A 24,779-nucleotide genomic window follows, 5' to 3' on the forward strand; every position below is an offset into this window, starting at 1 on the left:
CAGTTATTTAACTTCACAGATCCTAAGGTGTTAGACATCCATCTGTGCTCTACACTCACTTCTGACTTTTACTAATTATTGTGTGTAATCTAATCTAAGATATAATGAGTGTGCTCATTTTATTTACCTAGAGGGGGAGGTGGGACAACACCCCCCCACACACACCCTAACTTTTTCACAAATGCTTGTCTTTCTTTGCATTTGTAGGTGTAAAAAAAATAAAAAATAAAACTGGATTAATATACCTATGAAAGAAATTCAACACAAATCATGTTTGTGTGAGTGATTAAAGAGAAAATAGTCTTCTGAAAGTAAGAAGGCATCTATTCTGCTTATTTTCGAGCTCAATATTTTACTAATGTAGCTTTCCGGTATTTTAAATGGATCCTTATTTGTGTTACTCCTGGGCCTTAATCCAGCCCCTCAATTCATCTGTAAAGCAATGTGTTGCATCTCCTCTCCATTTAAAACCACGTTTCTTCCTATTGGCTGCCCCTTCCAAACACAGAGTGGTTGTTTCCAATGCTGTGTACCTCACCACACCTCACCTCCTGACATTATACAGAGCCAACAAAAAAAGTGTAACACAGGTGCTTTTCTTTTCGATTTACACATATTCTTATGGTACTATTTGATCATTTCACCATGTTTAACCATTGTAAGAGTAAAATATACAATGTGCAGTACTAGACTGACTTGAAATAAACTGTCTGTGTAATAAATGCATGTCTGGATAGAAAAACACAATGGAAGACTATCATTGACTAGCCTCCCCAAAGCTTGGAACTCAGCATTATAGAAACACTCATCTTGACAGGCAGCAAAATGAATGGCAGCCAACATCCAAAGAAGAGCTTTAGAAAGCCCTTAAAGAAGCCTGGAGAACTAGTCCTGAAGGCTAGTTTAAAAAAACTACAAGAAAGATTCCCTAAGAGATTTTAGGCTGTTTTCAATAAAAGTTTACAATTGGGTTTGACCAAATATTAGAGAATTCAGAATAGGTGCCTTTTAAAGTATCACATTTCTGTATTTTTCCCCTTTATAAATGACCTTGAAATTTTCAATTATGTCATTTTCAGATAAATATAGTGCTCTAATCTGAAAAATGTAGGCCTTATTGGATTTTCACCCTCTTCCAGCTCTTAGTTGTTTTTCAACCTATAGTTGTTGTATTGTGCCATCATACTTGAAGACCACGGCATGTATTTTGAGTGTTCAGACAAAGTTGAGTTAAGGTCATACAGTGGGGCAAAAAAGTATTTAGTCAGCCACTGATTGTGCAAGTTCCCCCACCTAAAATGATGACAGAGGTCAGTAATTTGCACCAGAGGTACACTTCAACTGTGAGAGACAGAATGTGAAAAAAAAAATCCATGAATCCACATGGTAGGATTTGTAAAGAATTTATTCGTAAATCAGGGTGGAAAATAAGTATTTGGTCAATAACAAAAATACAACTCAATACTTTGTAACATAACCTTTGTTGGCAATAACAGAGGTCAAACGTTTACTATAGGTCTTTACCAGGTTTGCACACACAGTAGCTGGTATTTTGGCCCATTCCTCCATGCAGATCTTCTCGAGAGCAGTGATGTTTTGGGGCTGTCGCCGAGCAACACTGACTTTCAACTCCCGCCACAGATTTTCTATGGGGTTGAGGTCTGGAGACTGGCTAGGCCACTCCAGGACTTTCAAATGCTTCTTACGGAGCCACTCCTTTGTTGCCCGGGCGGTGTGTTTTAGATCATTGTCATGTTGGAAGACCCAGCCTCGTTTCATCTTCAAAGTTTTCACTGATGGAAAGAGGTTTTGGCTCAAAATCTCACGATACATGGCCCCATTCATTCTGCTGTCCTTAACACGGATCAGTCGTCCTGTCCCCTTGGCAGAAAAACAGCCCCATAGCATGATGTTTCCACCCCCATGCTTCACAGTAGGTATGGTGTTCTTGGGATGCAACTCAGTATTCTTCTTCCTCCAAACACGACGAGTTGAGTTTATACCAAAAAGTTCTACTTTGGTTTCATCTGACCACATGACATTCTCCCAATCCTCTGCTGTATCATCCATGTGCTCTCTGGCAAACTTCAGACGGGCCTGGACATGCACTGGCTTCAGCAGCGGAACACGTCTGGCACTGCGGGATTTGATTCCCTGCCGTTGTAGTGTGTTACTGACGGTGACCTTTGTTACTTTGGTCCCAGCTCTCTGCAGGTCATTCACCAGGTCCCCCCGTGTGGTTCTGGGATCTTTGCTCACCGTTCTCATGATCATTTTGACCCCACGGGATGAGATCTTGCGTGGAGCCCCAGATCGAGGGAGATTATCAGTGGTCTTGTATGTCTTCCATTTTCTGATGATTGCTCCCACAGTTGATTTTTTCACACCAAGCTGCTTGCCTATTGTAGATTCACTCTTCCCAGTCTGGTGCAGGTCTACAATACTTTTCCTGGTGTCCTTCGAAAGCTCTTTGGTCTTGGCCATGGCGGCGTTTGGAGTCTGAATGTTTGAGGCTGTGGACAGGTGTCTTTTATACAGATGATGAGTTCAAACAGGTACCATTCATACAGGTAACGAGTGGGGGACTGAAAAGCTTCTTACAGAAGACGTTACAGGTCTGTGAGAGCCAGAGATTTTCCTTGTTTGAGGTGACCAAATACTTATTTTCCACCCTGATTTACGAATAAATTCTTTACAAATCCTACCATGTGGATTCATGGATTTTTTTTTTTCACATTCTGTCTCTCACAGTTGAAGTGTACCTCTGGTGCAAATTACTGACCTCTGTCATCATTTTAAGTGGGGGAACTTGCACAATCGGTGGCTGACTAAATACTTTTTTGCCCCACTGTATGTTATACTTACTGAGGCATTGTATGCCAAATGTTCAATGGTAGTTTGACATTGCCACAGTCGTAGGGCTGGGCGATATGACCCAAAATTCATATCTCGATTTTTTTTAGCTGGATGGCGATATAAGATATATATCTCGATTGTTTTTTTTTTTAAAGCCATAAGTTAAGAACAAAAAGAGAGTTCTTAGTCACACTGTGTCCCAGATGTCACACGGGCACTTTTATTTACATACAGCGTAGATGTACATGAAGAAATTACTCAAAAATAAATTATCAGCATTTATTAAATAATCATGGTCCATAAATAAAAGAAAACAATGTTGTTTTTGTGCATAACAAAAAGCTCACAATTGTGCAGTCAAAATGTAAACTAATAGACGCTGAGCATAATAACAAAGAGACAGATTTCACAGCTGCACCACGTCTCTGAACAGGTGCCATTTGTGGTCCTTATACACACAGTACGTATCACTCCGCGAGGCTCCTCCTCGGTAGCCGTAATCCTCCGACAATCCATCAAGTGGTGCAGCTCCGTAGCTTAGCAAAGTCATATTAAAACATTTTTTGACAGATTGCTGAGCGCTGTGTCCCACATAAAATCGGTTCGCGGTCAGTAAGCACAACCAGAATTCATACATAAGGCGCGCTGTCGATTTTTGAGAAAATGAAAGGATTTTAGTCCGTGCAGCCCCTCCTGGCTGCATGTCGTTAGCGTGGTTAGCTCGTTAGCGCGGTTAGCTCGCTAACACGTTGACGCCATCCAGCCCCACGCACGGTAACTCGCTAACGGAGATTTTCCGCTTTCATCTTGTCATTGCCTGCAGGTGAAGCTATGGGGGAGGGGGAGTTGTGTTCAGTGAAGGAGAGGCCAGGCCGAGTAACGTTGCGTAGAGACAAAAGTGGACGAAAGAGAGGCAAACCTGCGGCTCCACAAGTATAATTATAACGTAACATAGACTATATCGATATAAACGATATTGTCACATCTTATATCTCGTATGAAAATATATCGATATTTTTAAAAAACTCGATATATCGCCCAGCCCTACCACAGTGTTTATTATTTATGTGTGTTTTTTTTTTCTCTTTGGAAGTTGTGGACCACAGAAATGCAGTGCATGCATCAAAGAAGACCTGTTTGAGGAACCCACCTCGATCCTTAAGCAAGGTGGTGTAAGTACATTTTATTACAGTTCCACTTTATTAGCATTTTTAGCAGTTTTCTTAATAGAGTTTGGCCTGGTTTGGAATTTTTATAAAGCACTGTAATGTCATGGTCATTGTTTCTGTTCAAATCTAATGGCCTGCAGTTTAGATCCAACACAACAGAAACTTTGTGACTGCTCTATAGGTCTTAGCAGTAACAACAACAGATGGAACAGCTATAGCCATTTTATCCTCTGACCATATGTCCTGAATCTCCCTGAAAAATGAAATTGGTGCATCCTGGCTTAATCTGAACTGAAGATGCAAACCAAACAACACTGACAACAACCTCCTTTTTTTCCCACCCAGGCTTTCCCTGACAATGCAGCCCGCAGAGAAGTGGAGGCCTTGGCAGCTGTCTGTCCCAATGAAGGATGCATATGGACTGGAACTGTCAAAGAATTTGAGGTGATTTCAATCAATCAATCAATCAATCAATCAATCAAAGCTTTATTCGCCACATGCAGGTTGCCCTGCAGTGCCCCCCCCCCCCCCCCCCCCCCCCCGACCTTACACACACAACACAGACATTACATGGGGATACAAGTCGGAGATTGGTAGCGTTACAGAAAAAACACTGAAATGTACACTACAATGGGAAAGTACAAGAGGAAAAAAAGAGACCTCTACTCATGCTGTACTTCCATGGTAGGATAGCATGAGAACAGGAAACAAAAAAACTCCTCTGCACAAAAAGCACCTAATGTCCACAGCACAACATCGTGACAGTCGTTATCAGGGAGTGTTTGTTCGGCTCCGGCCTTGAGCCCACAGCTGGCGTCAAAGGGGTAGCCGCATTATAATGGTGATTTTTCTTTTACAAACAACTCATGAGAATTTCAAGCTGTTTTTAACACTCCGACACCGACACTGGTCTCTCAATCTCCCGTTGGATAGCTGCGAGTTTCTTCATGATGTTATTTACCTTCAATTCTGTGGTCTTTTCAGTCTTTTGCTCACAGAGCAGATTCTGAGACCTCACGACCGCAGCCAACTGATCCGCGATGTAATCCAGCTTCCGCCCAGAGGTGTTGTTCCGAGTGGATTCTTCCCTGATGTAATCCAATGTACGCTCAGAGGTACTCAGTGAGCCTTCACTGCAGCCGTTCGCGCTTCCAAGCTCTTAACCATGCTGCATTCAGTGAGTCCTTTCTGAGAAGCCGCACCTCGTCCCATCGTTTCAATCCCAGCGGGCAGCCTTGGGGGGGTTTGAACAGCCGGTTCCGCTTTCTTAATTCTCCAACAAGCCAGGGCCAAGCCAACTCCGATCAGCAAGAACCCTGTTATCATGGTTCCGAATAGGTAGATATCTTCAGCGTCCTCAATCGACAGTCCCGCCAGGCACACGATCCTCCATGTCTGCCACCCGTCCATCGTGTATCCGGCAGGGAAAGTCCCTCCAGGGCCCAGACTTCTCATTGAGAAAAGGGTGTCAATAGCATTTAGAGACCAGTGCTCTTTATATTGGTCAATAAGAGGACAACAGTTCAGCATGTCATCCCCCGGCCCTCAGAGGAAATTTGGGAAGGACAACATTGAACTAGTGTCCTTTGTTATTGTGGCACAAACAAGAGAGAAGCAGATCCAGCGTAGACTAGGACAACTCCCCTGCCAAAAGATGACAACGCTACAAAACATGAGGTTGGCAGGGTGATAACAAAACAAGAGACACAACATACGAAAGAGACCTTCAGGCCATTTGACAGCTGGCAGAGCAGGGGAAGAGGGAAAACAGCCCATTGTCTGAAACCTGCAGGAATGAAACCATTGTTTTGTGTGTGGAGATCATGGACACTAAGCAGTGGGATGCTTAAAGCATACCAAATTTCAGGGAAACAAGACAGTCTTTTTTTAAGCGAAAGCCAGAAGCCTGTCAGCAGGGCCTTCCAGTAAGCATTGAACCCAAGCAGCTAAAATCATATCAGCCGACATCCACATTCTCAATTATACAGTAAGACCACGTCAAGAACTTCTTGATGAAGACCTTGATCTTTATGCAGTTAATGTCCAAAACATCTCCTATGATTGTTGGGTAGAGCTCACCGTCAACTTGGCAGGGAATAACAATCCCAATCTCACCATTCAAGCCCCCTTCTTGGTTAGCCAGCTGTCACTGCCCCAGACTTTACTAGGAGCTGATGTGCTCATCAAGAGACAAGAACTTTAAGGTGATGCTGGGGCTGCACGATTAATTGTTAGAAAATCACGATCTCAATTCATACTTATGTGCGATCTCATTTCCAAATGACGATTTAAAAAAAAAAAAAGGAAAAAAAAGGGAAAAAAAAGAAGACGACTGATAGGTTTGTAGCTTGAACCCATCCGCTGGAACGTTGAAGACAATATAATTACACTGCTAAGCAAGACACAAATAGGCAAAGTTCTTCATGTTACTCGTGCACGGGAGAGACCGGACAGAGTGCCGTTCCTCCACTTGACCCCAGTTGCTCTCGTCCGTTCTCCCGTACCACTGTCCTTTTATTGAGGTTACATGAATATGCATAGGTTCATTAACATGTGATGTCTACATACACACAAAGAGTACCTTGCCTGTGTGTGTGTGTGTGTGTGTGTGTGTGTGTGTGTGTGGGGGGGGGGGTACTGCTGATCAAAGGGTCATAAAAGCACACAAGCAAACATCCTTGGTCAGGAAGAGGGTAGACCCCCCCTCATCCTAGATAACACAGTAAGGAAGTCCAGCAGTTCATTTATACACAAAAAGCACTTAGACTAAAACAGACGTAACTACGTTAATCCTACCATAAAACAATAAGAGAAGGTATGACCTCTCTCATGCTCCCAGGATGTAGGTGTGGAATGCACACCAAGCCTCTGTAGCCTGTTAAAGATCACACAACTTATCACTACACAATTGATTATACACCTCTAAGCATCTATGGTTAAATATTTCTAAGCATAAATGACAATCAACAATACAAAACCTAACAACGACGATTGTACCGCATTTTGATCTGGGACGTAATCTGCATGAAAACAAGCGCTCACTCTTCCTGCTCAACAAATGACAAGGGCGGAGCCTTATACCACGTGATACAGAAGCTGGCTGCTAAAATTGGCAGGGAAAAAACAATGGAGAGCACGTCAGGGATGACGAGAAAGTGACAGGAGAAAATCCGTCCCGGTCAACCACTCAAACATCAATAACGGGAACCTTATACAGCGCTTCCCTATACCCGTCGAACTCCCGCAGGCACAAAGAAATTACGGAGGCTATTACTTATCACCTGACCAAAGATATGGCTCCCATCAACACTGAGCAAAACGAGGGATTTAGGAAAATGATCAACACCCTAGACAAACGCTACACAGTGCCGTCCCGCAACTATTTTTCTATTGTTGCACTACCTGCTCTATACACGCAGTGTCGAGCAACGGTGGAGACGGAATTTCAAGCTGTACAACATTTTGCGGCAACGACAAAATGTCAGACATTTGTTGTTTTTATGTTTATTTATTGTTTTTATGTTCAGTCTCAACTGTTACGAAGTCGATGTGCAGTTAATAAGTGCAATAAATGTTTATACTGGAAAAGAAAATCGTGAGAGAATCGTGATCTCAATTTTAAGCAAAAAAATCGTGATTCTCATTTTATGCAAAATCGTGCAGCCCTACGTGATGCCATTGCCACAGTTTTCAACCTCTTATGCAATGCCTTTGTGATGGGGGGAAGAACAGGTGATGGCCATTGTTTGTTTCACCCAGTTTGGGCAAGTAAATATTGTGACCCAGCTACAGTAAGAGTAGGACAAACAATATTCTCATTCCAACTGGAAGAGTGGTACAGGTGTTGTGCAGAGTACCCCCAAACTTTGACATCTCCGATCCCCTTGTTTTGTAATAACCTACAGAGGAGGACAGTGTCCTAGCACAGCTGAGTTCAGGGAATGGCCTTCTGGAGGTCCAGAACTCCAGTCACCCTTGTGTCAAGGTCCCGATCTCTAACCACTCAAAACAAGAGATCACACTACCAAGGAGAACACTTCTCGGTACAATTCAGCATGTTACCAACCTTATTAAGATGGGCCCACCAGAGACACAAAAGACTGTTTCCACACAAACCAAAACAATCACAGCTCAAAGGCTTGAGGTAAAAGAAGATTTTCAAGAACTGTTGGTAAAAAGATGGATTTTTAAGTCTGATTCACCCTGTTCTGCCCCATTCTTATGTGTGAGGAACAACCGTAGCTCCCTACACCTCTGTTGATTATCGGCTTTTGAATAACAAAACAGTGAGCGACTGACACCCCCTCCCTCGGACTCCACTGACTCATGGTCATGCAGCTAGTTTTTGATATTGGATCAGACCTACCACTAAGGTTTCATAGTAGAACAATTAAGGTGCTTGACAGCTTTCATAACTCCTTGGGTGGACTGTATAAGTGCCTAGGCCGACCCAACCAAAAACAAAGCTGGCAAGGCAGCCGCTGTTGTTTTTTTGTTTTTGTTTTTTTCTCTCTCAATGATTACATCCCCAGGTTCAAATATCCCACCAAACATCACCCTCAGGCAGTTATCTGGTATTGGTCACTCAAGAGCCCCAGGGGAAACCTGGCAGAGAGACTAAATTGCACACTGCGTTGTAAATGCTATGGACTCTGGGAGAAAAAGAAAAGGAGAACTGGAAAGACCACCTACCACATATCATTAATGTGTACAACTGTACAAAGCATGAGGCTACAGGGCTCTTCCCCTACTACTTGTTTTATGGCCATCATCTATGTCGCCCCATTGACCTCCTTTTTGGACTCTAAAGATCAGGAGGCTGAAACACCAAGTGGTTATGCCAAGAAGTGGACAGGAATGATTCAGGTATACTGAATAGCAAATGCAAACGGGCAACGAGCTCTTATTGTAAAGGACTTTATGACAAGAGTGCCCTCCATTGTGGGGATATAGTTCTTGTACACAACCTCATTGAAAGAGGAGGTCCTGTGCAACTTAGACCCCTGTTGGTAACAGGACATCTACACTGCGAAAGAACAGATAGGGGACAACCCTGTCTATAGATTATGCCCAGAGAGAGAAGGTGTAGCAGGAGGTACCGCAACCTCCTGCTACAGGTGAATGACCTGCCAATTGAGCCCACACAGTCCTGCTGCAAATAGATTAAAGCCACAGATGAAAATGAGGAAGTCATCAGATCCCTCAAAATCAGCAGAACGGGCACGGAGTTGGGATTCAAGTTACTCTGAAGGAGGGGAAGATGTGTCTTATTACTGGCTGTGAATACCTGTAGAGACCTGTGTGTTCACATACCCACCCATTCATTGGTCAACACGTATATCAGGCTCACCCCGCTGTGGGTTTTGCTGAAATCCACCCATGGTACTGTACTGACCTGTGTTGCTCTCACCCACACTCTCACCATTTCAGGCCCCCGTCAACCCTCACCAGTCACATATCCAATCCTGAAATACTGAGACAGACCTAAGCATATATACACACTCTATCAGCATTTCAAACTGCCCCTACTTTATAGTGTTGTTTTTATAATATCTGTTGGGTAATATACACTGTTTATTCTGACATGGTTCATATAAAATTTTAATTGTTGGTGGCTTGGATCCTTATGGTCAATTGTCAGGAGCCACTTTATGTTGTTGAGGAGTATCTGGCACACAAAAAATGGTATGACTTTTGTGTTCATATAGTCATTTTAAGTTCTGTGTTAATTTTACTTGTGTAAGCCATGACAAACAAAATATTTTTGTATTGAAGGTAGAGCTGGGCGATATAAGATTTTTTCATATCACGATATGTTTTTTTCATTTCAGGCGATAACGCTATATATCACGATATAAGCCAAATAACTATATTTGTAGGATTTAAATGTGCCGTTGCTCACAAGTAAAATGTGAAATAATCAGCAGCTTGTTTTGATTTAAATATTTATTTCCCATAATAAGTTCAACAGGGTAGATGTACTTAAGGAACATGAGACTTTTTCAGATAAATAAAGGCAAATATTGCAAACTACACAAAAGGCAGCCGCTAAAGCGTTTAAGTTTCAAAATACAACAAACAAAACAGAATAATTGTCAATTCCACTTAAAAACAAAATATTAATTCTAAAAATAAATCCTAGTTTGTTTTACAGAAGAACAGACAAAATTGACTAACTTTTGTCAATATCAAATAAACTGAGAACTAAAAGGAAATTCTCAATCTCTCCTTGTTGTATAGCTTAGCTTTTCAAACAGTTTTAACAGTTACTTTAGTCTGACAAAAGCCGAATGACGAATTAGCGCTTCCAGTCAGAGATTGAGCATGCACCGCTTTATTGTATTTCCAGACTTGCTTTTGGCACAACAGTGTGCGCTACTCTGTTTTTTGTCAGACTTGAAATAGCCGAAATACCTTCTATTACCGCGGAAGCACTAGCTGGTAGTCGGGCCGTACGCGTGTCTTAGTGCAGTTGAACATAATCCACAAAGTCCGCTTGTAGTTGAAAAACAAACAGGCAAACATTTATTTCCACAGTTTGAAATACAGTGATCCATTTGAATGTTCCTGTACACTGCAAACACGGTAAGAAACAGTTTTTCTCCACAGCTAGTTAAAGCCCCCGTAGCTCCACACTGCCCGTCGCGAACGCTCCCCCCGTGCACAGTTACCGTGTGTTAAAGGAACAGTACGTACAAATTAAATAAGGCAAGAAAAAATACAATTTAACTGCAAATCTTACGCTAAACAAATTATAAAGTAAAAACTGAAATTCCCCATTATCTTACACTTATCCTTATCCAAAATCATTCATATTATTAAGAAATATAGACTCTGTGCAATCTGACTAAACTAAGAGATGATTAGACCTTTATCCTATACATTCCCGACCGCTAATTGTTCTATAAACTTATAAACAATTATTAACAATTTGGCACAATGATCAAGTTCAACAACATAGGCATTCAGTCCTTAGAACATAATTTCTTCTTTCTTCTGATGTCAGAGGTCACCAGTACATGACATACCGTGGGAGTCCAGCCTTTACCACTGACTCATACTGCTTCTAGGAGCAGACAGACCTTAGTGATCGGTCTATCGAGTTCACTGGTCTTGGTCTTCACACGAACCCTGCAAACAAGGCCATGTTCATCCGGCATGGCTTGAGTGACTCTACCAATGAGCCAAGAGTTTCTCAGTGCTGTTTCGTCCACGAGCAAAACGATGTCTCCAGGCACAAAGTTCCTAGACACCCGTGTCCACTTCTGCCGTGTCTGAAGCTGAGGCAAATACTCTCTCACCCAGCGCTTCCAGAAAAGAGCCCCCGTAGCTCCACACTGCCTGTCGCGAACACTCCCCCCGTGCACAGTTACCGTGTGTTAAAGGAACAGTACGTACAAATTAAATAAGGCAAGAAAAAATACAATTTAACTGTAAATCTTACGCTAAACAAATTATAAAGTAAAAACTGAAATTCCCCATTATCTTGCACTTATCCTTATCCAAAATGATTCAAATTATTAACAAATATATACACTCTGTGCAATCTGACTAAACTAAGAGATGATTAGACCTTTATCCTATACACCTTCACACTACGGAACTTCTATGGCTCTTCCGGCAATCTCTCCGGCATTGGAACCATCATCTGTGTTCTCTTCGGTAACCTTCGGTCACGCTCTCGGTTGATTTTTCTCTAGTCAGCACACTCATTTCCTCCATTACCCAGGCGGCACGGCAGCTGGCTGCTTCCCAAACAAATACACATGTGCGGCTTGGCACTTGTGCTGTACGTAACAAGTCATGTGACGTGACGCTGCGGCTGTGATTGGTTCGGCTCTGCACTACTTAATTTGCATTGGCTGTCCTTTTTTTTTTTTTTAAGAGGACAAGCGAGATGAGGCCTATCGCAATAGTTTAATTTTTCTATCAAGAAAAAGTTATTTCACAATACATATTGTTATCGTTCTATCGCCCAGCTCTAATTGAAAGAAATTAAGTAATTAATTATACCTGTGGTGACAACAGATGGTTATTTTTTTTAAATCAATGATGTAAACGGAGAGTGGAACCAGCCGAGCAGAACCAATGCATTCTGAAATGATGACATTGAACCAGTAGTATGTGGCAGGGACTAAACACGATCACAGACTTTAGAGGGAAAACCAGCACACCGCAGACCACGGCCTCTCTGTGTGAGGATCTAAACGTATTCTACGCTAGATTCGACACAGCGAACACCATGAGACCGGACAGTGTGCGCACCGCGGATGACGTCAGTGCACACACTGTGTCTGAGGAGGATGTGCGGAAGTGCTTCAGGAAGGTGAACGCGCGCAAAGCTACTGGTCCGGACGGGATTCCCGGCCGCGTCCTCAAGTCATGCGCGGCTCAGCTGGCTGGAGTGTTCACACACATCTTCAACCTTTCCCTCTCTCTGTCTGTAGTCCCAGCCTGCTTCAAAATGGCCACCATCGTCCCTGTACCCAAATCCTCCACCATCTCCTCACTGAACAACTGGCGACCTGTAGCCCTGACCCCCATCGTAAGCAAATGCTTCAAGAAGCTGGTCAGGGACTTCATCTGCTCTGCACTACCCGACTCACTGGACCCTCTACAGTTCGCATACCGCCACAACAGGTCCACTGATGATGCCATAGCCCTGACACTACATACTGCCCTGTCACACCTGGAGAAGAGAGACATGTATGTGAGAATGCTGTTTGTAGATTACAGCTCAGCATTCAATACCATCGTTCCCTCGAAGCTGGACAGGAAACTGCAGGATCTAGGACTGAGCAGCTCCCTCTGCAGCTGGATCCTTAGCTTCCTGTCTGACAAACGCCAAGTGGTCAGACTGGGCAGCATCACCTCATCCCCCATCACACTGAACACTGGTGCTCCACAGGGGTGTGTACTGAGCCCTCTCCTATACTCACTCTACACCTACGACTGCACAGCCACTAACAACTCCAACATCATTGTGAAGTTTGCGGACGACACTACAGTGGTGGGTCTTATCACCAACGGTGATGAGACGGCCTACAGGGAGGAGGTCAGCGCCCTGACCCACTGGTGTCAAGACAACCATCTCACACTCAACGTCGCAAAGACAAAGGAGTTGATAGTGGACTTCCGGAGGTGCAGAGAAGTACACACCCCCATCACCATCAACGGCGCTGCTGTGGAGAGAGTGAGCAGCTTCCGGTTCCTTGGTGTACATCTGGCTGAGGATCTTACGTGGTCAGTACACACAAACAAAACAGTGAAGAAGGTGCAGCAGCGCCTCTTCTTTCTCAGGAGACTGAAAAGATTTGGCATCCTCAGGACCTTCTATCACTGTGCCATTGAGAGCATCCTCACTGGATGCATCACCACCTGGTATGGCAACAGCACCGCCTACAACTGCAAAGCTCTCCAGCGAGTAGTGCGGTGCTCTGAACGGATAATTGGAGGTGAGCTTCCCTCCCTCCAAGACATCTACAGGAAGCGCTGCCTGAGGAAAGCGGGGAGGATCATCAAGGACTCCAGTCACCCCAGCCATAAACTGTTCAGACTACTTCCCTCAGGAAGGAGGTTCTGCAGCATCCGGTCCCGAACCAGCAGACTGAGAGACAGCTTCTTCCACCAGGCCATCAGACTGCTGAACACGTCATAGACACCTCAGCTTCACTACTGGAACTTCAACATTATGCACTCCATACTGTACAGTAATGCCACTGTTTTGCACATGTCTCAACTCTGTATATTTTTATATATTTTATTTATTGTTTACTCTATTTAATTTGTAAAATATGTGTATACACACACACACACACACACACACACACACACACACACACACACGTAGAAAAATATTTAGTATACACATCCAGAAATGCATATACTATTATATATTGTACATATATTTATTAGTTTCAGATGTAGCCATTCTTGTATTTTGCTTGTTTACGTTATTGTGTTTTGCACAACTCTGTTGCTTGTGAAGCTCGCACACGAGAATTTCACTCACATGTGCTGTACCAATGTACCTGCACATGTGATGTGACAATAAAAGTGATTTGATTGTGATTTGATTTGATTTGAGTATCATTTGTTAATTTGGAATAACCAGTTTTGTGACATATCTATATATGTACAGTATATATTGTATGTACAGTGGGGCAAAAAAGTATTTAGTCAGCCACCGATTGTGCAAGTTCCCCCACCTAAAATGATGACAGAGGTCAGTAATTTGCACCAGAGGTACACTTCAACTGTGAGAGACAGAATGTGAAAAAAAATCCATGAATCCACATGGTAGGATTTGTAAAGAATTTATTCGTAAATCAGGGTGGAAAATAAGTATTTGGTCAATAACAAAAATACAACTCAATACTTTGTAACATAACCTTTGTTGGTAATAACAGAGGTCAAACGTCTACTATAGGTCTTTACCAGGTTTGCACACACAGTAGCTGGTATTTTGGCCCATTCCTCCATGCAGATCTTCTCGAGAGCAGTGATGTTTTGGGGCTGTCGCCGAGCAACACGGACTTTCAACTCCCGCCACAGATTTTCTATGGGGTTGAGGTCTGGAGACTGGCTAGGCCACTCCAGGACTTTCAAATGCTTCTTACGGAGCCACTCCTTTGTTGCCCGGGCAGTGTGTTTTGGATCATTGTCATGTTGGAAGACCCAGCCTCGTTTCATCTTCAAAGTTCTCACTGATGGAAGGAGGTTTTGGCTCAAAATCTCACGATGCATGGCCCCATTCATTCTGTCCTTAACACGGATCAGTCGTCCTGTCCCCTTGGCAGAAAAACAGCCCCATAGCATGATGTTTCCACCCCCATGCTTCACAGTAGGTATGGTGTTCTTGGGATGCAACTCAGTATTCTTCTTCCTCCAAACACGACGAGTTGAGTTTATACCAAAAAGTTCTACTTTGGTTTCATCTGACCACATGACATTCTCCCAATCCTCTGCTGTATCATCCATGTGCTCTCCGGCAAACTTCAGACGGGCCTGGACATGCACTGGCTTCAGCAGCGGAACACGTCTGGCACTGCGGGATTTGATTCCCTGCCGTTGTAGTGTGTTACTGACGGTGACCTTTGTTACTTTGGTCCCAGATCTCTGCAGGTCATTCACCAGGTCCCCCCGTGTGGTTCTGGGATCTTTGCTCACCGTTCTCATGATCATTTTGACCCCACGGGATGAGATCTTGCGTGGAGCCCCAGATCGAGGGAGATTATCAGTGGTCTTGTATGTCTTCCATTTTCTGATGATTGCTCCCACAGTTGATTTTTTCACACCAAGCTGCTTGCCTATTGTAGATTCACTCTTCCCAGTCTGGTGCAGGTCTACAATACTTTTCCTGGTGTCCTTCGAAAGCTCTTTGGTCTTGGCCATGGCGGAGTTTGGAGTCTGACTATTTGAGGCTGTGGACAGGTGTCTTTTATACAGATGATGAGTTCAAACAGGTGCCATTCATACAGGTAACGAGTAGAGATGGACCGATCCGATATTACGTATCGGTATCGGTCCGATACTGACCTAAATTACTGGATCGGATATCGGAGAAAAATAAAAAATGTAATCCGATCCATTAAATATCACGAAAGCACCTCACAAAACTTGCAACACACCGTAACTCACCTCAGAACGTTAGCACGTCGGAGCAGTATGCATCACGTGATAGAGCGGCTGTGGCATGCCGACCTGTCAGTGGTCTGGATAGCATTTGGAGCTTCGCTAGCAACCCGGCATTTCATCTCCGACAAAGTTATCCCAAGAGAAGTAAAGCAAGTGTGTAAGTCCATCTCTGAATGTTTGTAAAGCATTCCTGCGTTAAGCTTAACAAGCGATATATGGAGCGACTGCCTCTTCTTGCTGCTACTTCAATCATGAAACTGCTTAACGATCAGCTGATCGGCTTTTCTGTCGCGAGTCCGTGTCTCTAGTTTGCTTTTGGCCCACTTTGCACCAGAAAGAGGAAACCAGCGGATAAACAACAGCAGCACGTTTAAGCTTGATCAGCTGTTGTTAGAATTTATTTAATATTACTTTCTACTCGAGGATCTTTTTCTACGTAGCTGACGCTGGTAACTGTGCAGGGGCGGATCTAGCAAAGTTTAGCCAGGGGGGCCGATAGGGCATTAACAGGGAAAAGGGGGCACAAAGACATACTTTTCTTTCTTATTCTCATTTAAAATGTCTAGCTTTTAATAAATAATTATCTTACACCCAAAGTTTTAATTTGATGTAAAATGAATAGAAGTCAATTACTGTATATAGTTATTAAGTCTAACGGTGTGTTCACACTGAACGCGATGGACGCGAATAAAACGCCCCAAACGCCCCTAATTTGACGCGTGTACATTCGCGTCTCAACGCGTGTCCAAGAAAAATCCATCGCGCGTCAAAATATCATATTTTGACGCGCGTGAACCGGAAATGTGGGAGGAATGTGGGAGGGAGTTGTGCCAGACCGGTATCTTTGCAAGATGGCAGCTATCGAGCTAGCGCTTGAAGAGAGAGTCTCCCTTCTCTATGTACTGTGGAGAGCAGAGCAGCAGCGTAAAAGACGTCCTCGCCGTACCTGGGTCCATCAGGTCCTCCAGAGGCATGAGCAGTTTGGTGAGTTTCACCACTTGCTCCAGGAGCTGCGCCTGGATGACGGCCGATTCCAGCGCTATCACCGTCGGCCAGTTTGAGGACCTGCTTTCCCTCGTCGGTCCCAGCATTGCCCGCCTAGACACCAACTACAGGCGCTCAATCCCACCTGCAGAGCGCCTGTCCGTCTGCCTGAGGTTAGTAAAACTATTTAATACGGTAGTCCTTTATTGATATCTGTGCTAATATGCTAATCCATCCAGTTATACACTGCTAACATGGATGTGCTATGCTAACAGTGAATGCTGTCGGTGTTTACTGAAAGCAAACTGTGGTACAGAGACGACTCTTTATAATATTTCTAGTGATACTCAGAAGCTCTCATCAAGCCCCGATTTAATTCGATTTATGCTGTTATCAGTGTTTGAATGATAGCATGGCTGTGGTGTCACATCAATGTATGCGCTCGGTGTTTGCTGATATCAAACTGTAGCATTAGGACCACTGAGTTAACCTTTGTAGTGATACTCACTCCTTTTTATTTAGACCTGGTTTAATTCTGGGATAGTTGAATATTTGTATATAATCCCTGCAGCTGTCAGACTCTATAGCAGGGGTCACAGCCTTTATTAAAACAGAGTTAGATAAAACTGAACAGTTTGGTTCATTTCTAGTTACATGGTTCTATCTTGATAAGCTATGTCTTATCACAGATTAATTTTTCAAAAATATTAATGATTTAAGCAAGGAAAGGGCTACATGTCAACACACAACTCTTTATTTCTATTAATGTCTTACTTAATTCCTACCTGATTGACATGTTTAGGAATTGTGAGTGATTGGCTCACTGTAGTGGCAAAAGTTGCTACCAATCAAATTATGATATGTTAAAGTTAAAACAAAACACAACTGTTTTAGATATTATCTAATATACATTTTGTAATTATCCTTATAATTACAAAAGGTTTTATGTAAGATTCATGTTTTGTGATTTAAATCTGACATCACAAAAGTATTTTGGAATTTGAATAATGTATTTTGTAACTGCAGTACACATAATACTGATTTTGAACAATTTTGTCCAGGTTCCTTGTCACCGGGGACTCCTTCAGGACCATCGCGTTCAGTTTCAGAGTCGGTGTGTCCACGGTGAGCCACATCACCCCCCAGGCAGCGACGTCCATCTGGGACTGTCTAGTGGACGACTTCATGGCTGTGCCTTCACCTGGAGACTGGCGGTCCATCACAGAGGGATTCCAGGAGCGCTGGAACTTTCCTCTGTGCTGTGCAGCTCTGGATGGGAAGCACATCCAGACAAAGGCACCCCATATATCATATAGGAGACACACACATTGATATACACTAAATATTCATTTCATTTCTTTTTTGTGGTGCCCAAATTGATGCACCTGCTTGATTTTGTTTAAACAATTATTGCACACTTTCTGTAAATCCAGTAAACTTCTTTTCACTTCTCAAATATCACTGTGTGTGTCTCCTGTATGATATTTAACTGACATTTTTTATTGTAACAACCAACAATTTATACAGGAAAATAATGTCTATTAACAAGGTTGCCCAAACTTCTGCATCCCACTGTATCAGTATATTTTGTCATTAGTATAATATGAAATAAATTCTACATGTGTCAAGTTGTGTGCCAACATTTGCTGTGTAGTAGAACTGAGACATTAGTCATTATAAACATTTATTTGAAATAATATTAAAAGTCTCAAACAGAAAAACATTAAACATAAATATATAAAATATAAGAATTTACAGAGAGACAGGAATAAAAAGGACCAGCTGCTCTCCAGAGCAGGAACAAGGCTGAGGAGGAAATGCTCCATTGGAGACTGGTGTGGCCTCTTCAGGGACTCCAGGATGGCCAGCTCCACCGCCGATGGACCGTCCTGGGACCCGTCCCTCATCTGCCTCGGAGCCGTCCTCCTCTGTGGGCCTGTAAAACAGCACAAAACACAAAGAAATGAGAAGGCTGCTACTAGATTTTAATTTCAACATTGAAAAAAAAAAACCAATAACAGGATATAATCAGATTGGTTGTAGATATTTAGTAAAGGTGATCACAAGGGAATCCCACCGACTAAAAAGGTATCAGTGCTTGCTGTACATATCTGTGGGTGCAGCAGCAGGAGCTCAGGGACTGGGGATGCTCTGCTGCAGAATCAGTTGGTTCTATCAATACAGTATTAAATGTTAACAGGTTGGATATAATAATCGTAGAGTAGACAGTGGTCCCTCATTTATTGCAGGGGTTCTCAGAATAACTAGCCCCTGGTCACAGTTCTCACAATTGATTCTCAAAGTGCAAACCTTTGTAGATTGCAAAACGTAAAAGTATTATTATGCCGCGGTTTGTCTTCATCTGCCCGCCACTTTCGTGCGCCTTTTTCCCTCACGGTGCAGGTGTGTATTTCCGAATGAGGCTCATAGTTATGGGTGTTTTTGTGCTGTTTTTTCTATTGGACGCGATGGTTATCAAAACCAAACGTGATAAATTTGGCAAGCGCAGGAGATTTGTCAATCAGGCTGCAGAATGCAATGCTGTACTGTGCAATAAAAAATCAGCGAAAAAGCAAAGCAGTGACGGATGAACAGCGGGACCACTGTGTGCTGTTTATTAATAAACAATAAAATATATTCCTAAATGACAACATGCATAAAAGCAGAACGGTATTTGTACGTCAGTGGGAAAATAGCGGTGGCTTGCTAGCTTTTGTGCGGCTTCCCCGGGTCAGTGAAAACTTTCAAAAGAGAAATGAATGAACTTACCAGGTTGCCCGATCTCTTCACATATCTTCCTCCAAGCTCGGTCCTTTTTATTCCTGTCTCGGTACTGAAAGCAGCTGGTGTTGTACAGCTCCGAGTTGTTTGCTACCGCATTGATTAGCCTTCCCCTCCATTGAAGTATGAAAGGCTTTGGCTGCCCCTTTGACCTAGGTAACAGCCACGTCACCAGGCTCCTGATTGGTTGTCGCGGCGCGATTTGACGCTGGAGTTCAGATTTTTCCAACTCGAGCGGTAGACGCGAAACGCGCGTATGCACAAAATGCAACACAAAAACTCACGCGCGTGGTTTTATTCGCGAGTCAAACGCGCCAGACGCGCTACACTGACGCGCGTTTCACGCGTTTTGGCGTTTTCGCGACGCAAATCTGGTTCCGAATTTTCGCGGGACCCGCAATCGCGCGTCATCGCGCCTTTCCATTGACTTTACATGTAAACCTGACGCTCTATTCGCGTCCATCGCGTTCGGTGTGAACACACCGTAATATATATACCCTAGTAAGCTATAGTACTTTTTCCTTTGGGAAGGTACCATCTGTGCAGTCTGCAATTTTGTTGAAGAAAGATGTTGAATCTATTTAATATTTCTTGAAAAATAATTGATTTCTGTGCATTTTTTTTCACACTGCATCAAATTAAGGTTGATTACGTCGATTAAGCATCATGAGTTGGAGCGTGAGGGGTGGTTCCCTATTTTTTATTTATTTATTTTTGTTGTTGCTGGGAGTTGGAACCCTATTAGTTAGGTTGCTTAATATTTATGCTAAGTACTCTTTAAAATACCAGAATAGGGAGGATGGTGTAGGTTTAAGTTTATTAGATTGATCAGTATTGCTGTACTATGAAATTTTTTTTTTGCATACAGGTATAACAGAATAGCTTTAGTGTAGTTGTTGTTTTAAACTTGAGTATGAACTTATACAAAATGCAGCAAGATATTTAAAAAACAGTTTTGTTTATTAAAAAACACTATATCGGATTCATATCGGTATCGGCAGTTATCCAAATTTATGATATCGGTATCGCTATCGGACATAAAAAAGTGGTATCGTGCTATCTCTAGTAACGAGTGGGGGACAGAAAAGCTTCTTACAGAAGACGTTACAGGTCTGTGAGAGCCAGAGATTTTCCTTGTTTGAGGTGACCAAATACTTATTTTCCACCCTAATTTACGAATAAATTCTTTACAAATCCTACCATGTGGATTCATGGATTTTTTTTTTCACATTCTGTCTCTCACAGTTGAAGTGTACCTCTGGTGCAAATTACTGACCTCTGTCATCATTTTAAGTGGGGGAACTTGCACAATCGGTGGCTGACTAAATACTTTTTTGCCCCACTGTATATATGTTTGCCTACTGGTGGTGGTCAGAGGGCCCGGTGGCGCCAGTGTCCAGCAGCCTCACCTCTATCAGTGTGCCCCAGGGCAGCTGTGGCTACAACGTAGCTCACCATTGCCAGTGTGTGAATGTGTGTGTGAATGGGTGAATGACTGAATGTAGTGTAAAGCGCTTTGGGATCCTTAGACTGAGTAAAGCACTATACAAATGCAGGCCATTTACCATTTATATGTCTGTATTTGCAGGAGTTTACTCTTACACTTATATTTTTTTCATCATTACCCATATGAACTTTTGCACTTTTTGGATGGATGCATTTTATGTGACTGGAATGGGTTCTATGTGGCAACAAGAGAGATTTTCCCAGGGGGCAGTAAGGCAGATCTTGGATCTTGATTGCTTTTCCACTGTAGTGTGACTACTCATTAAGGCTGTTCTGGTCGACTGAACTATTGCCTAGTGTTGAACTTGGCTCAGTCATGCAACTTCTAACTGAAAAATTAGAGTATGTTCTTCTAAAATGGTTTTAACAACTTTTTGTACATGTTTTATTTTATTTTATTACCTGGTCAGTATTCTCACCTCAAAAGGGTTTAACTTGGCCTCATGTGAGATACAACATAATACTATATCTGCTCATTGTAACGTCATCAAGTTAACCGTACAAACAATTTTATCATACAGTAATTGGACAATATGTAAAGTTGTTTTGGTCACCTACAGGCCAGCCACGAGGGCAACTGTGACTTCATGATCATCCTCTGTCCTTCCTGTAAAGAGCTCATGAGAGCCAATGAGCAGGAACGCCACAATGAGAGAGAGTGTCCGGAGAGAACGCTCAACTGCAAATACTGCAAAGAACCCTTCCTGTTAAAGAATATCAAGGTCAGGCTTCTCTCTGTTACAGTAATGCATCATAAAAAGAGCTGTTGCATTCTGAAACATTAACATGATGCTAATTTAGTTGACGTTTATGTTATGATGCAGTATATGTGATTAAATGCATATGATAAAATATTGTAATCTCAACCTTTGCTTATTACGTTTTCCATGGTATTCAGCCTTATCTTATGGCCATCTTGTCTCAGCACTTAGTCATCAGTGAAGTATAAGATATGTAGAAGTATATGGCAAGTGTGTCCAATATTTCATGGGAAATGATCTGAGCCTGGTTCTGCCGGATGTTTCTTCCTATTAAAAGGGAGTTTTTCCTTCTCACTGTCACCAAAGTGCTTGCTCATAGGGGGTCATATGACTGTTGGGTTTTTCTCAGTATGTATTATTGTAGGGTCTACCTTACAATAATATAGCACCTTGAGGCGACTGATGTAGTGATTTGGTGCTGTATAAATAAAACTGAATTGAATTGAAATGCTGACTCATTGTCACCACATACCCGTAAACACTTGTTTTTGTGCCATTACATTTGGGTTTAAATTTACCCTTCTCAGACATATTCAAGCACACAGATATGATACAAATATAGTTTTAGTGAAATAAAAGGAAAACAAAGATATATTTACCTTTAAAGCTATTCATAAATGACCATTGAGTAAATTCAGTAACCACTGAATGAGCTTTCACCCATATTGTGGTATTTCAGTGATAGTCATCTGTACATCTACAAACAGGACTAACAACAATAACATCTAATTTGGCTAATTTATGTAATTTTCTTATATCAGTATGAACTACCTCTGCATGCCTTAAGGCATCTATATAGTTAAACTGGTGTTAAGTTAAATAGTTAAGGCAAGGAGCTGGACGAGAAGTGTTTTCTTTTATTCTGATCTACTTATTTTTTCAGGCTCATGATGAGATCTGTCCAAAGTATCCAATGATTTGTGAAGGTTGTGCGAAGAAAAAGATCCCCAGAGAAAAGGTACTGCAGAGATTTAAATTTTTTTTCATAATTCTGTTAGATTAATCTCATTTGCCATTTAGCTAGGGATCAAATTCTACACCGTATTCTACAGATCATTAGCTTCTTTCATATTTTTTGTTTTGCAGTATGTGGACCATATTAAGTTCTGCAGTAAATTTAAAGCTCCATGCAGATTTCATGTTGTTGGCTGCGATACGTCTGTAAGTAGACATTTTTGTCAGAATTTGCTGTATGTGTATCACCTGATCACCTGTTAACATCATAACTATTGAATCATTTAATACCTTGGCAAAATTCAACTAAATCTTCCATGTAGCAGACTAAATTTTTCCAACAGTTTTAACTAAAACAACAAAATGTAAGTACCTTATTTCTTTACTAAAATAACCATAATTTGACAAAGGTTGGGCAGTGTAAAATCTCTATTAAAAAAGTGTATGAATATTCCGCAGTGGTTTGCATATAATGTAAAGCCAAGGTATTATATTATTCAGCAGTTGAAGAGTTGGTTGCTACCCACCTGTATGCAAATACTGTGATGTTGAGTAGGAAGCCTGTTTGTATATTAGCACAGTGCCTATACGAAGTATTCAGCTATTGGGTTTTTAAGACTTTCTCTAAAGGACAGTTGGTTTATACACAATAAAATTTTGATTGCAGCATTCATCCTTTCACTGATGTAGGCTCACATCAGTAGAGACAGGGCTCATTTCCACAACAAAAACTATGCTGAAAAGTGTGTTGATAACCTTCTTTGTGACAGGCTCTGATAGAAATGTATTGAATTATTATAAATACTGAGTGAAAATATAAATGATGAATGAAGAAAGTTGTTGGACTGCTGTTAACAACTGGTATTATTATTACTAGTTGTTAATAATGTCCATGTCACAATTGGTGTTATATGGCAGGCTTAAATAGTAAGAAAAAAGTGTGTAAAATTACAAATTCTGGTAGCTCATTGTCCAGATTGTCCATTTTGTTGTTGTTTTTTAACTGTAGTCATAAAAATCAGAGATTTTAATAGTAGAAAGTGAAAAACATAAACTTTTGTGTTTTTCACAAAGTTACAGAGGTTTTATTAGACACATAGCTAAGCGGTTTGCTGTTTGGCATAAATTGTGACCGTTGAAATTTATTTGGCACTGAGTAGCAGAAATGAGACTTTCTTGTCAGGTGTTATTTTTTTTTTGGAAAACAAAAACAGTTGCTGACAACACTGTACACAACGGTAGACAGGTGCATAATAAGCAAGCAAGTAAGGCAGAAAATAGAGAGTTGTGATGGGAAACTAGTCTCAAAGCACACGGAGAGATGGTGGTGAGGGAAAGAGGGAAAGAAAGAAAGTGAGAATTCATTATAATGTTTTTCAAACGTGATCGTGATCTTGTCTTCTTGCTGGTTGAGTGAGTTTTGGTTGGAGAGTGAAGAAATCTGAAGTTTCGCAATCTGTGAAATGTCGGCTTTTTGCACCCAAAGGGCATGTCCTGTACGTGGGATCCACACTTTGTGTTTACATCTTTTTGCGGAATCTGTTTACCTGCTCTTTAATCTTGTGCTGTTTTGGCTTTTTGGTGATCGTTGAAATGGATTTATGAGTTTTTAGCGGAGTTTCTGTGGATACCACACGTATATTTAAATAACAGATCTGGCAGTACATCACTCTTGCCCCCAGTACCGGGGGCATTGTGGGAGATGTAGTTTATGGTCAATGTGCGCTTTTAAGCAGCATATAGTAAACTTATTTTAAGACAATCATGCACAAGCTCCTGTGGGCCATATAAATGATTTGGCGGGCCACATTTGGGCTGCAGGCCTTGAGTTTGATGTGTTATATGGCATTCTAGCCACTGCTTCCAAACTGGATTCTATCTGAACCACCAGCTGTGGAATCTGCCAACAAAACATTGGCAGTAGATGATTTTGTTGCAGCTTGCAGCCTGTTCCTAACTGGTTGCTGATCTAGTGCATCTTAAATCAAGTTTCTCACAGACCCAGTGATCTGCCGTTAAGAATCTGAAGCAAAGTCTCAGATCTTAAGTCTAACCATTTGAACAAGCCAATTAAAAACAATAAAGAAAAAAATGATTCAACATGATTTCAGTACTAGTTTTAAGTTAAGCC

General features: G+C 42.0%; 2 protein-coding genes across 3 annotated transcripts in view; both read left to right on the plus strand.

The window, feature by feature from the left end:
* Positions 1-24,779, plus strand: part of LOC309719084 (TNF receptor-associated factor 2-like) — a 36,370-nt gene that overhangs the window by 1,323 nt on the left and 10,268 nt on the right. Inside the window, exons 3-7 of one of the 2 annotated variants that reach the window (XM_082554940.1) lie at positions 3,950-4,028; positions 4,371-4,469; positions 21,494-21,655; positions 22,578-22,652; positions 22,781-22,855. In XM_082554940.1, coding sequence (XP_082411066.1) covers positions 3,950-4,028; positions 4,371-4,469; positions 21,494-21,655; positions 22,578-22,652; positions 22,781-22,855 — 490 coding nt within the window. The remainder of the gene's footprint in view (positions 1-3,949; positions 4,029-4,370; positions 4,470-21,493; positions 21,656-22,577; positions 22,653-22,780; positions 22,856-24,779) is intronic. The other variant, XM_082554941.1, reaches the window with a different exon arrangement.
* On the plus strand, positions 16,340-18,274 carry LOC309719095 (uncharacterized protein). The gene is made up of 2 exons (XM_082554961.1): positions 16,340-16,819; positions 17,708-18,274. Exons 1-2 carry the CDS (start codon positions 16,560-16,562, stop codon positions 17,976-17,978), a joined length of 531 nt encoding a protein of 176 aa, XP_082411087.1. The 5' UTR covers positions 16,340-16,559; the 3' UTR covers positions 17,979-18,274.

This window comes from Aulonocara stuartgranti, assembly GCF_965226115.1.
Source record: "Aulonocara stuartgranti genome assembly, chromosome: 12".
Classification (NCBI taxonomy): Eukaryota; Metazoa; Chordata; class Actinopteri; order Cichliformes; family Cichlidae; genus Aulonocara; species Aulonocara stuartgranti.

What these genes read in the sequence shown, in the direction of transcription:
- LOC309719095 (XM_082554961.1), top strand. Translation starts at nt 16,560, where the DNA reads ATGTACTGTGGAGAGCAGAGCAGCAGCGTAAAAGACGTCCTCGCCGTA. An exon ending in CGCCTGTCCGTCTGCCTGAG is followed by an intron (nt 16,820 to 17,707) that starts GTTAGTAAAACT and finishes AATTTTGTCCAG; the next exon opens with GTTCCTTGTCACCGGGGACT.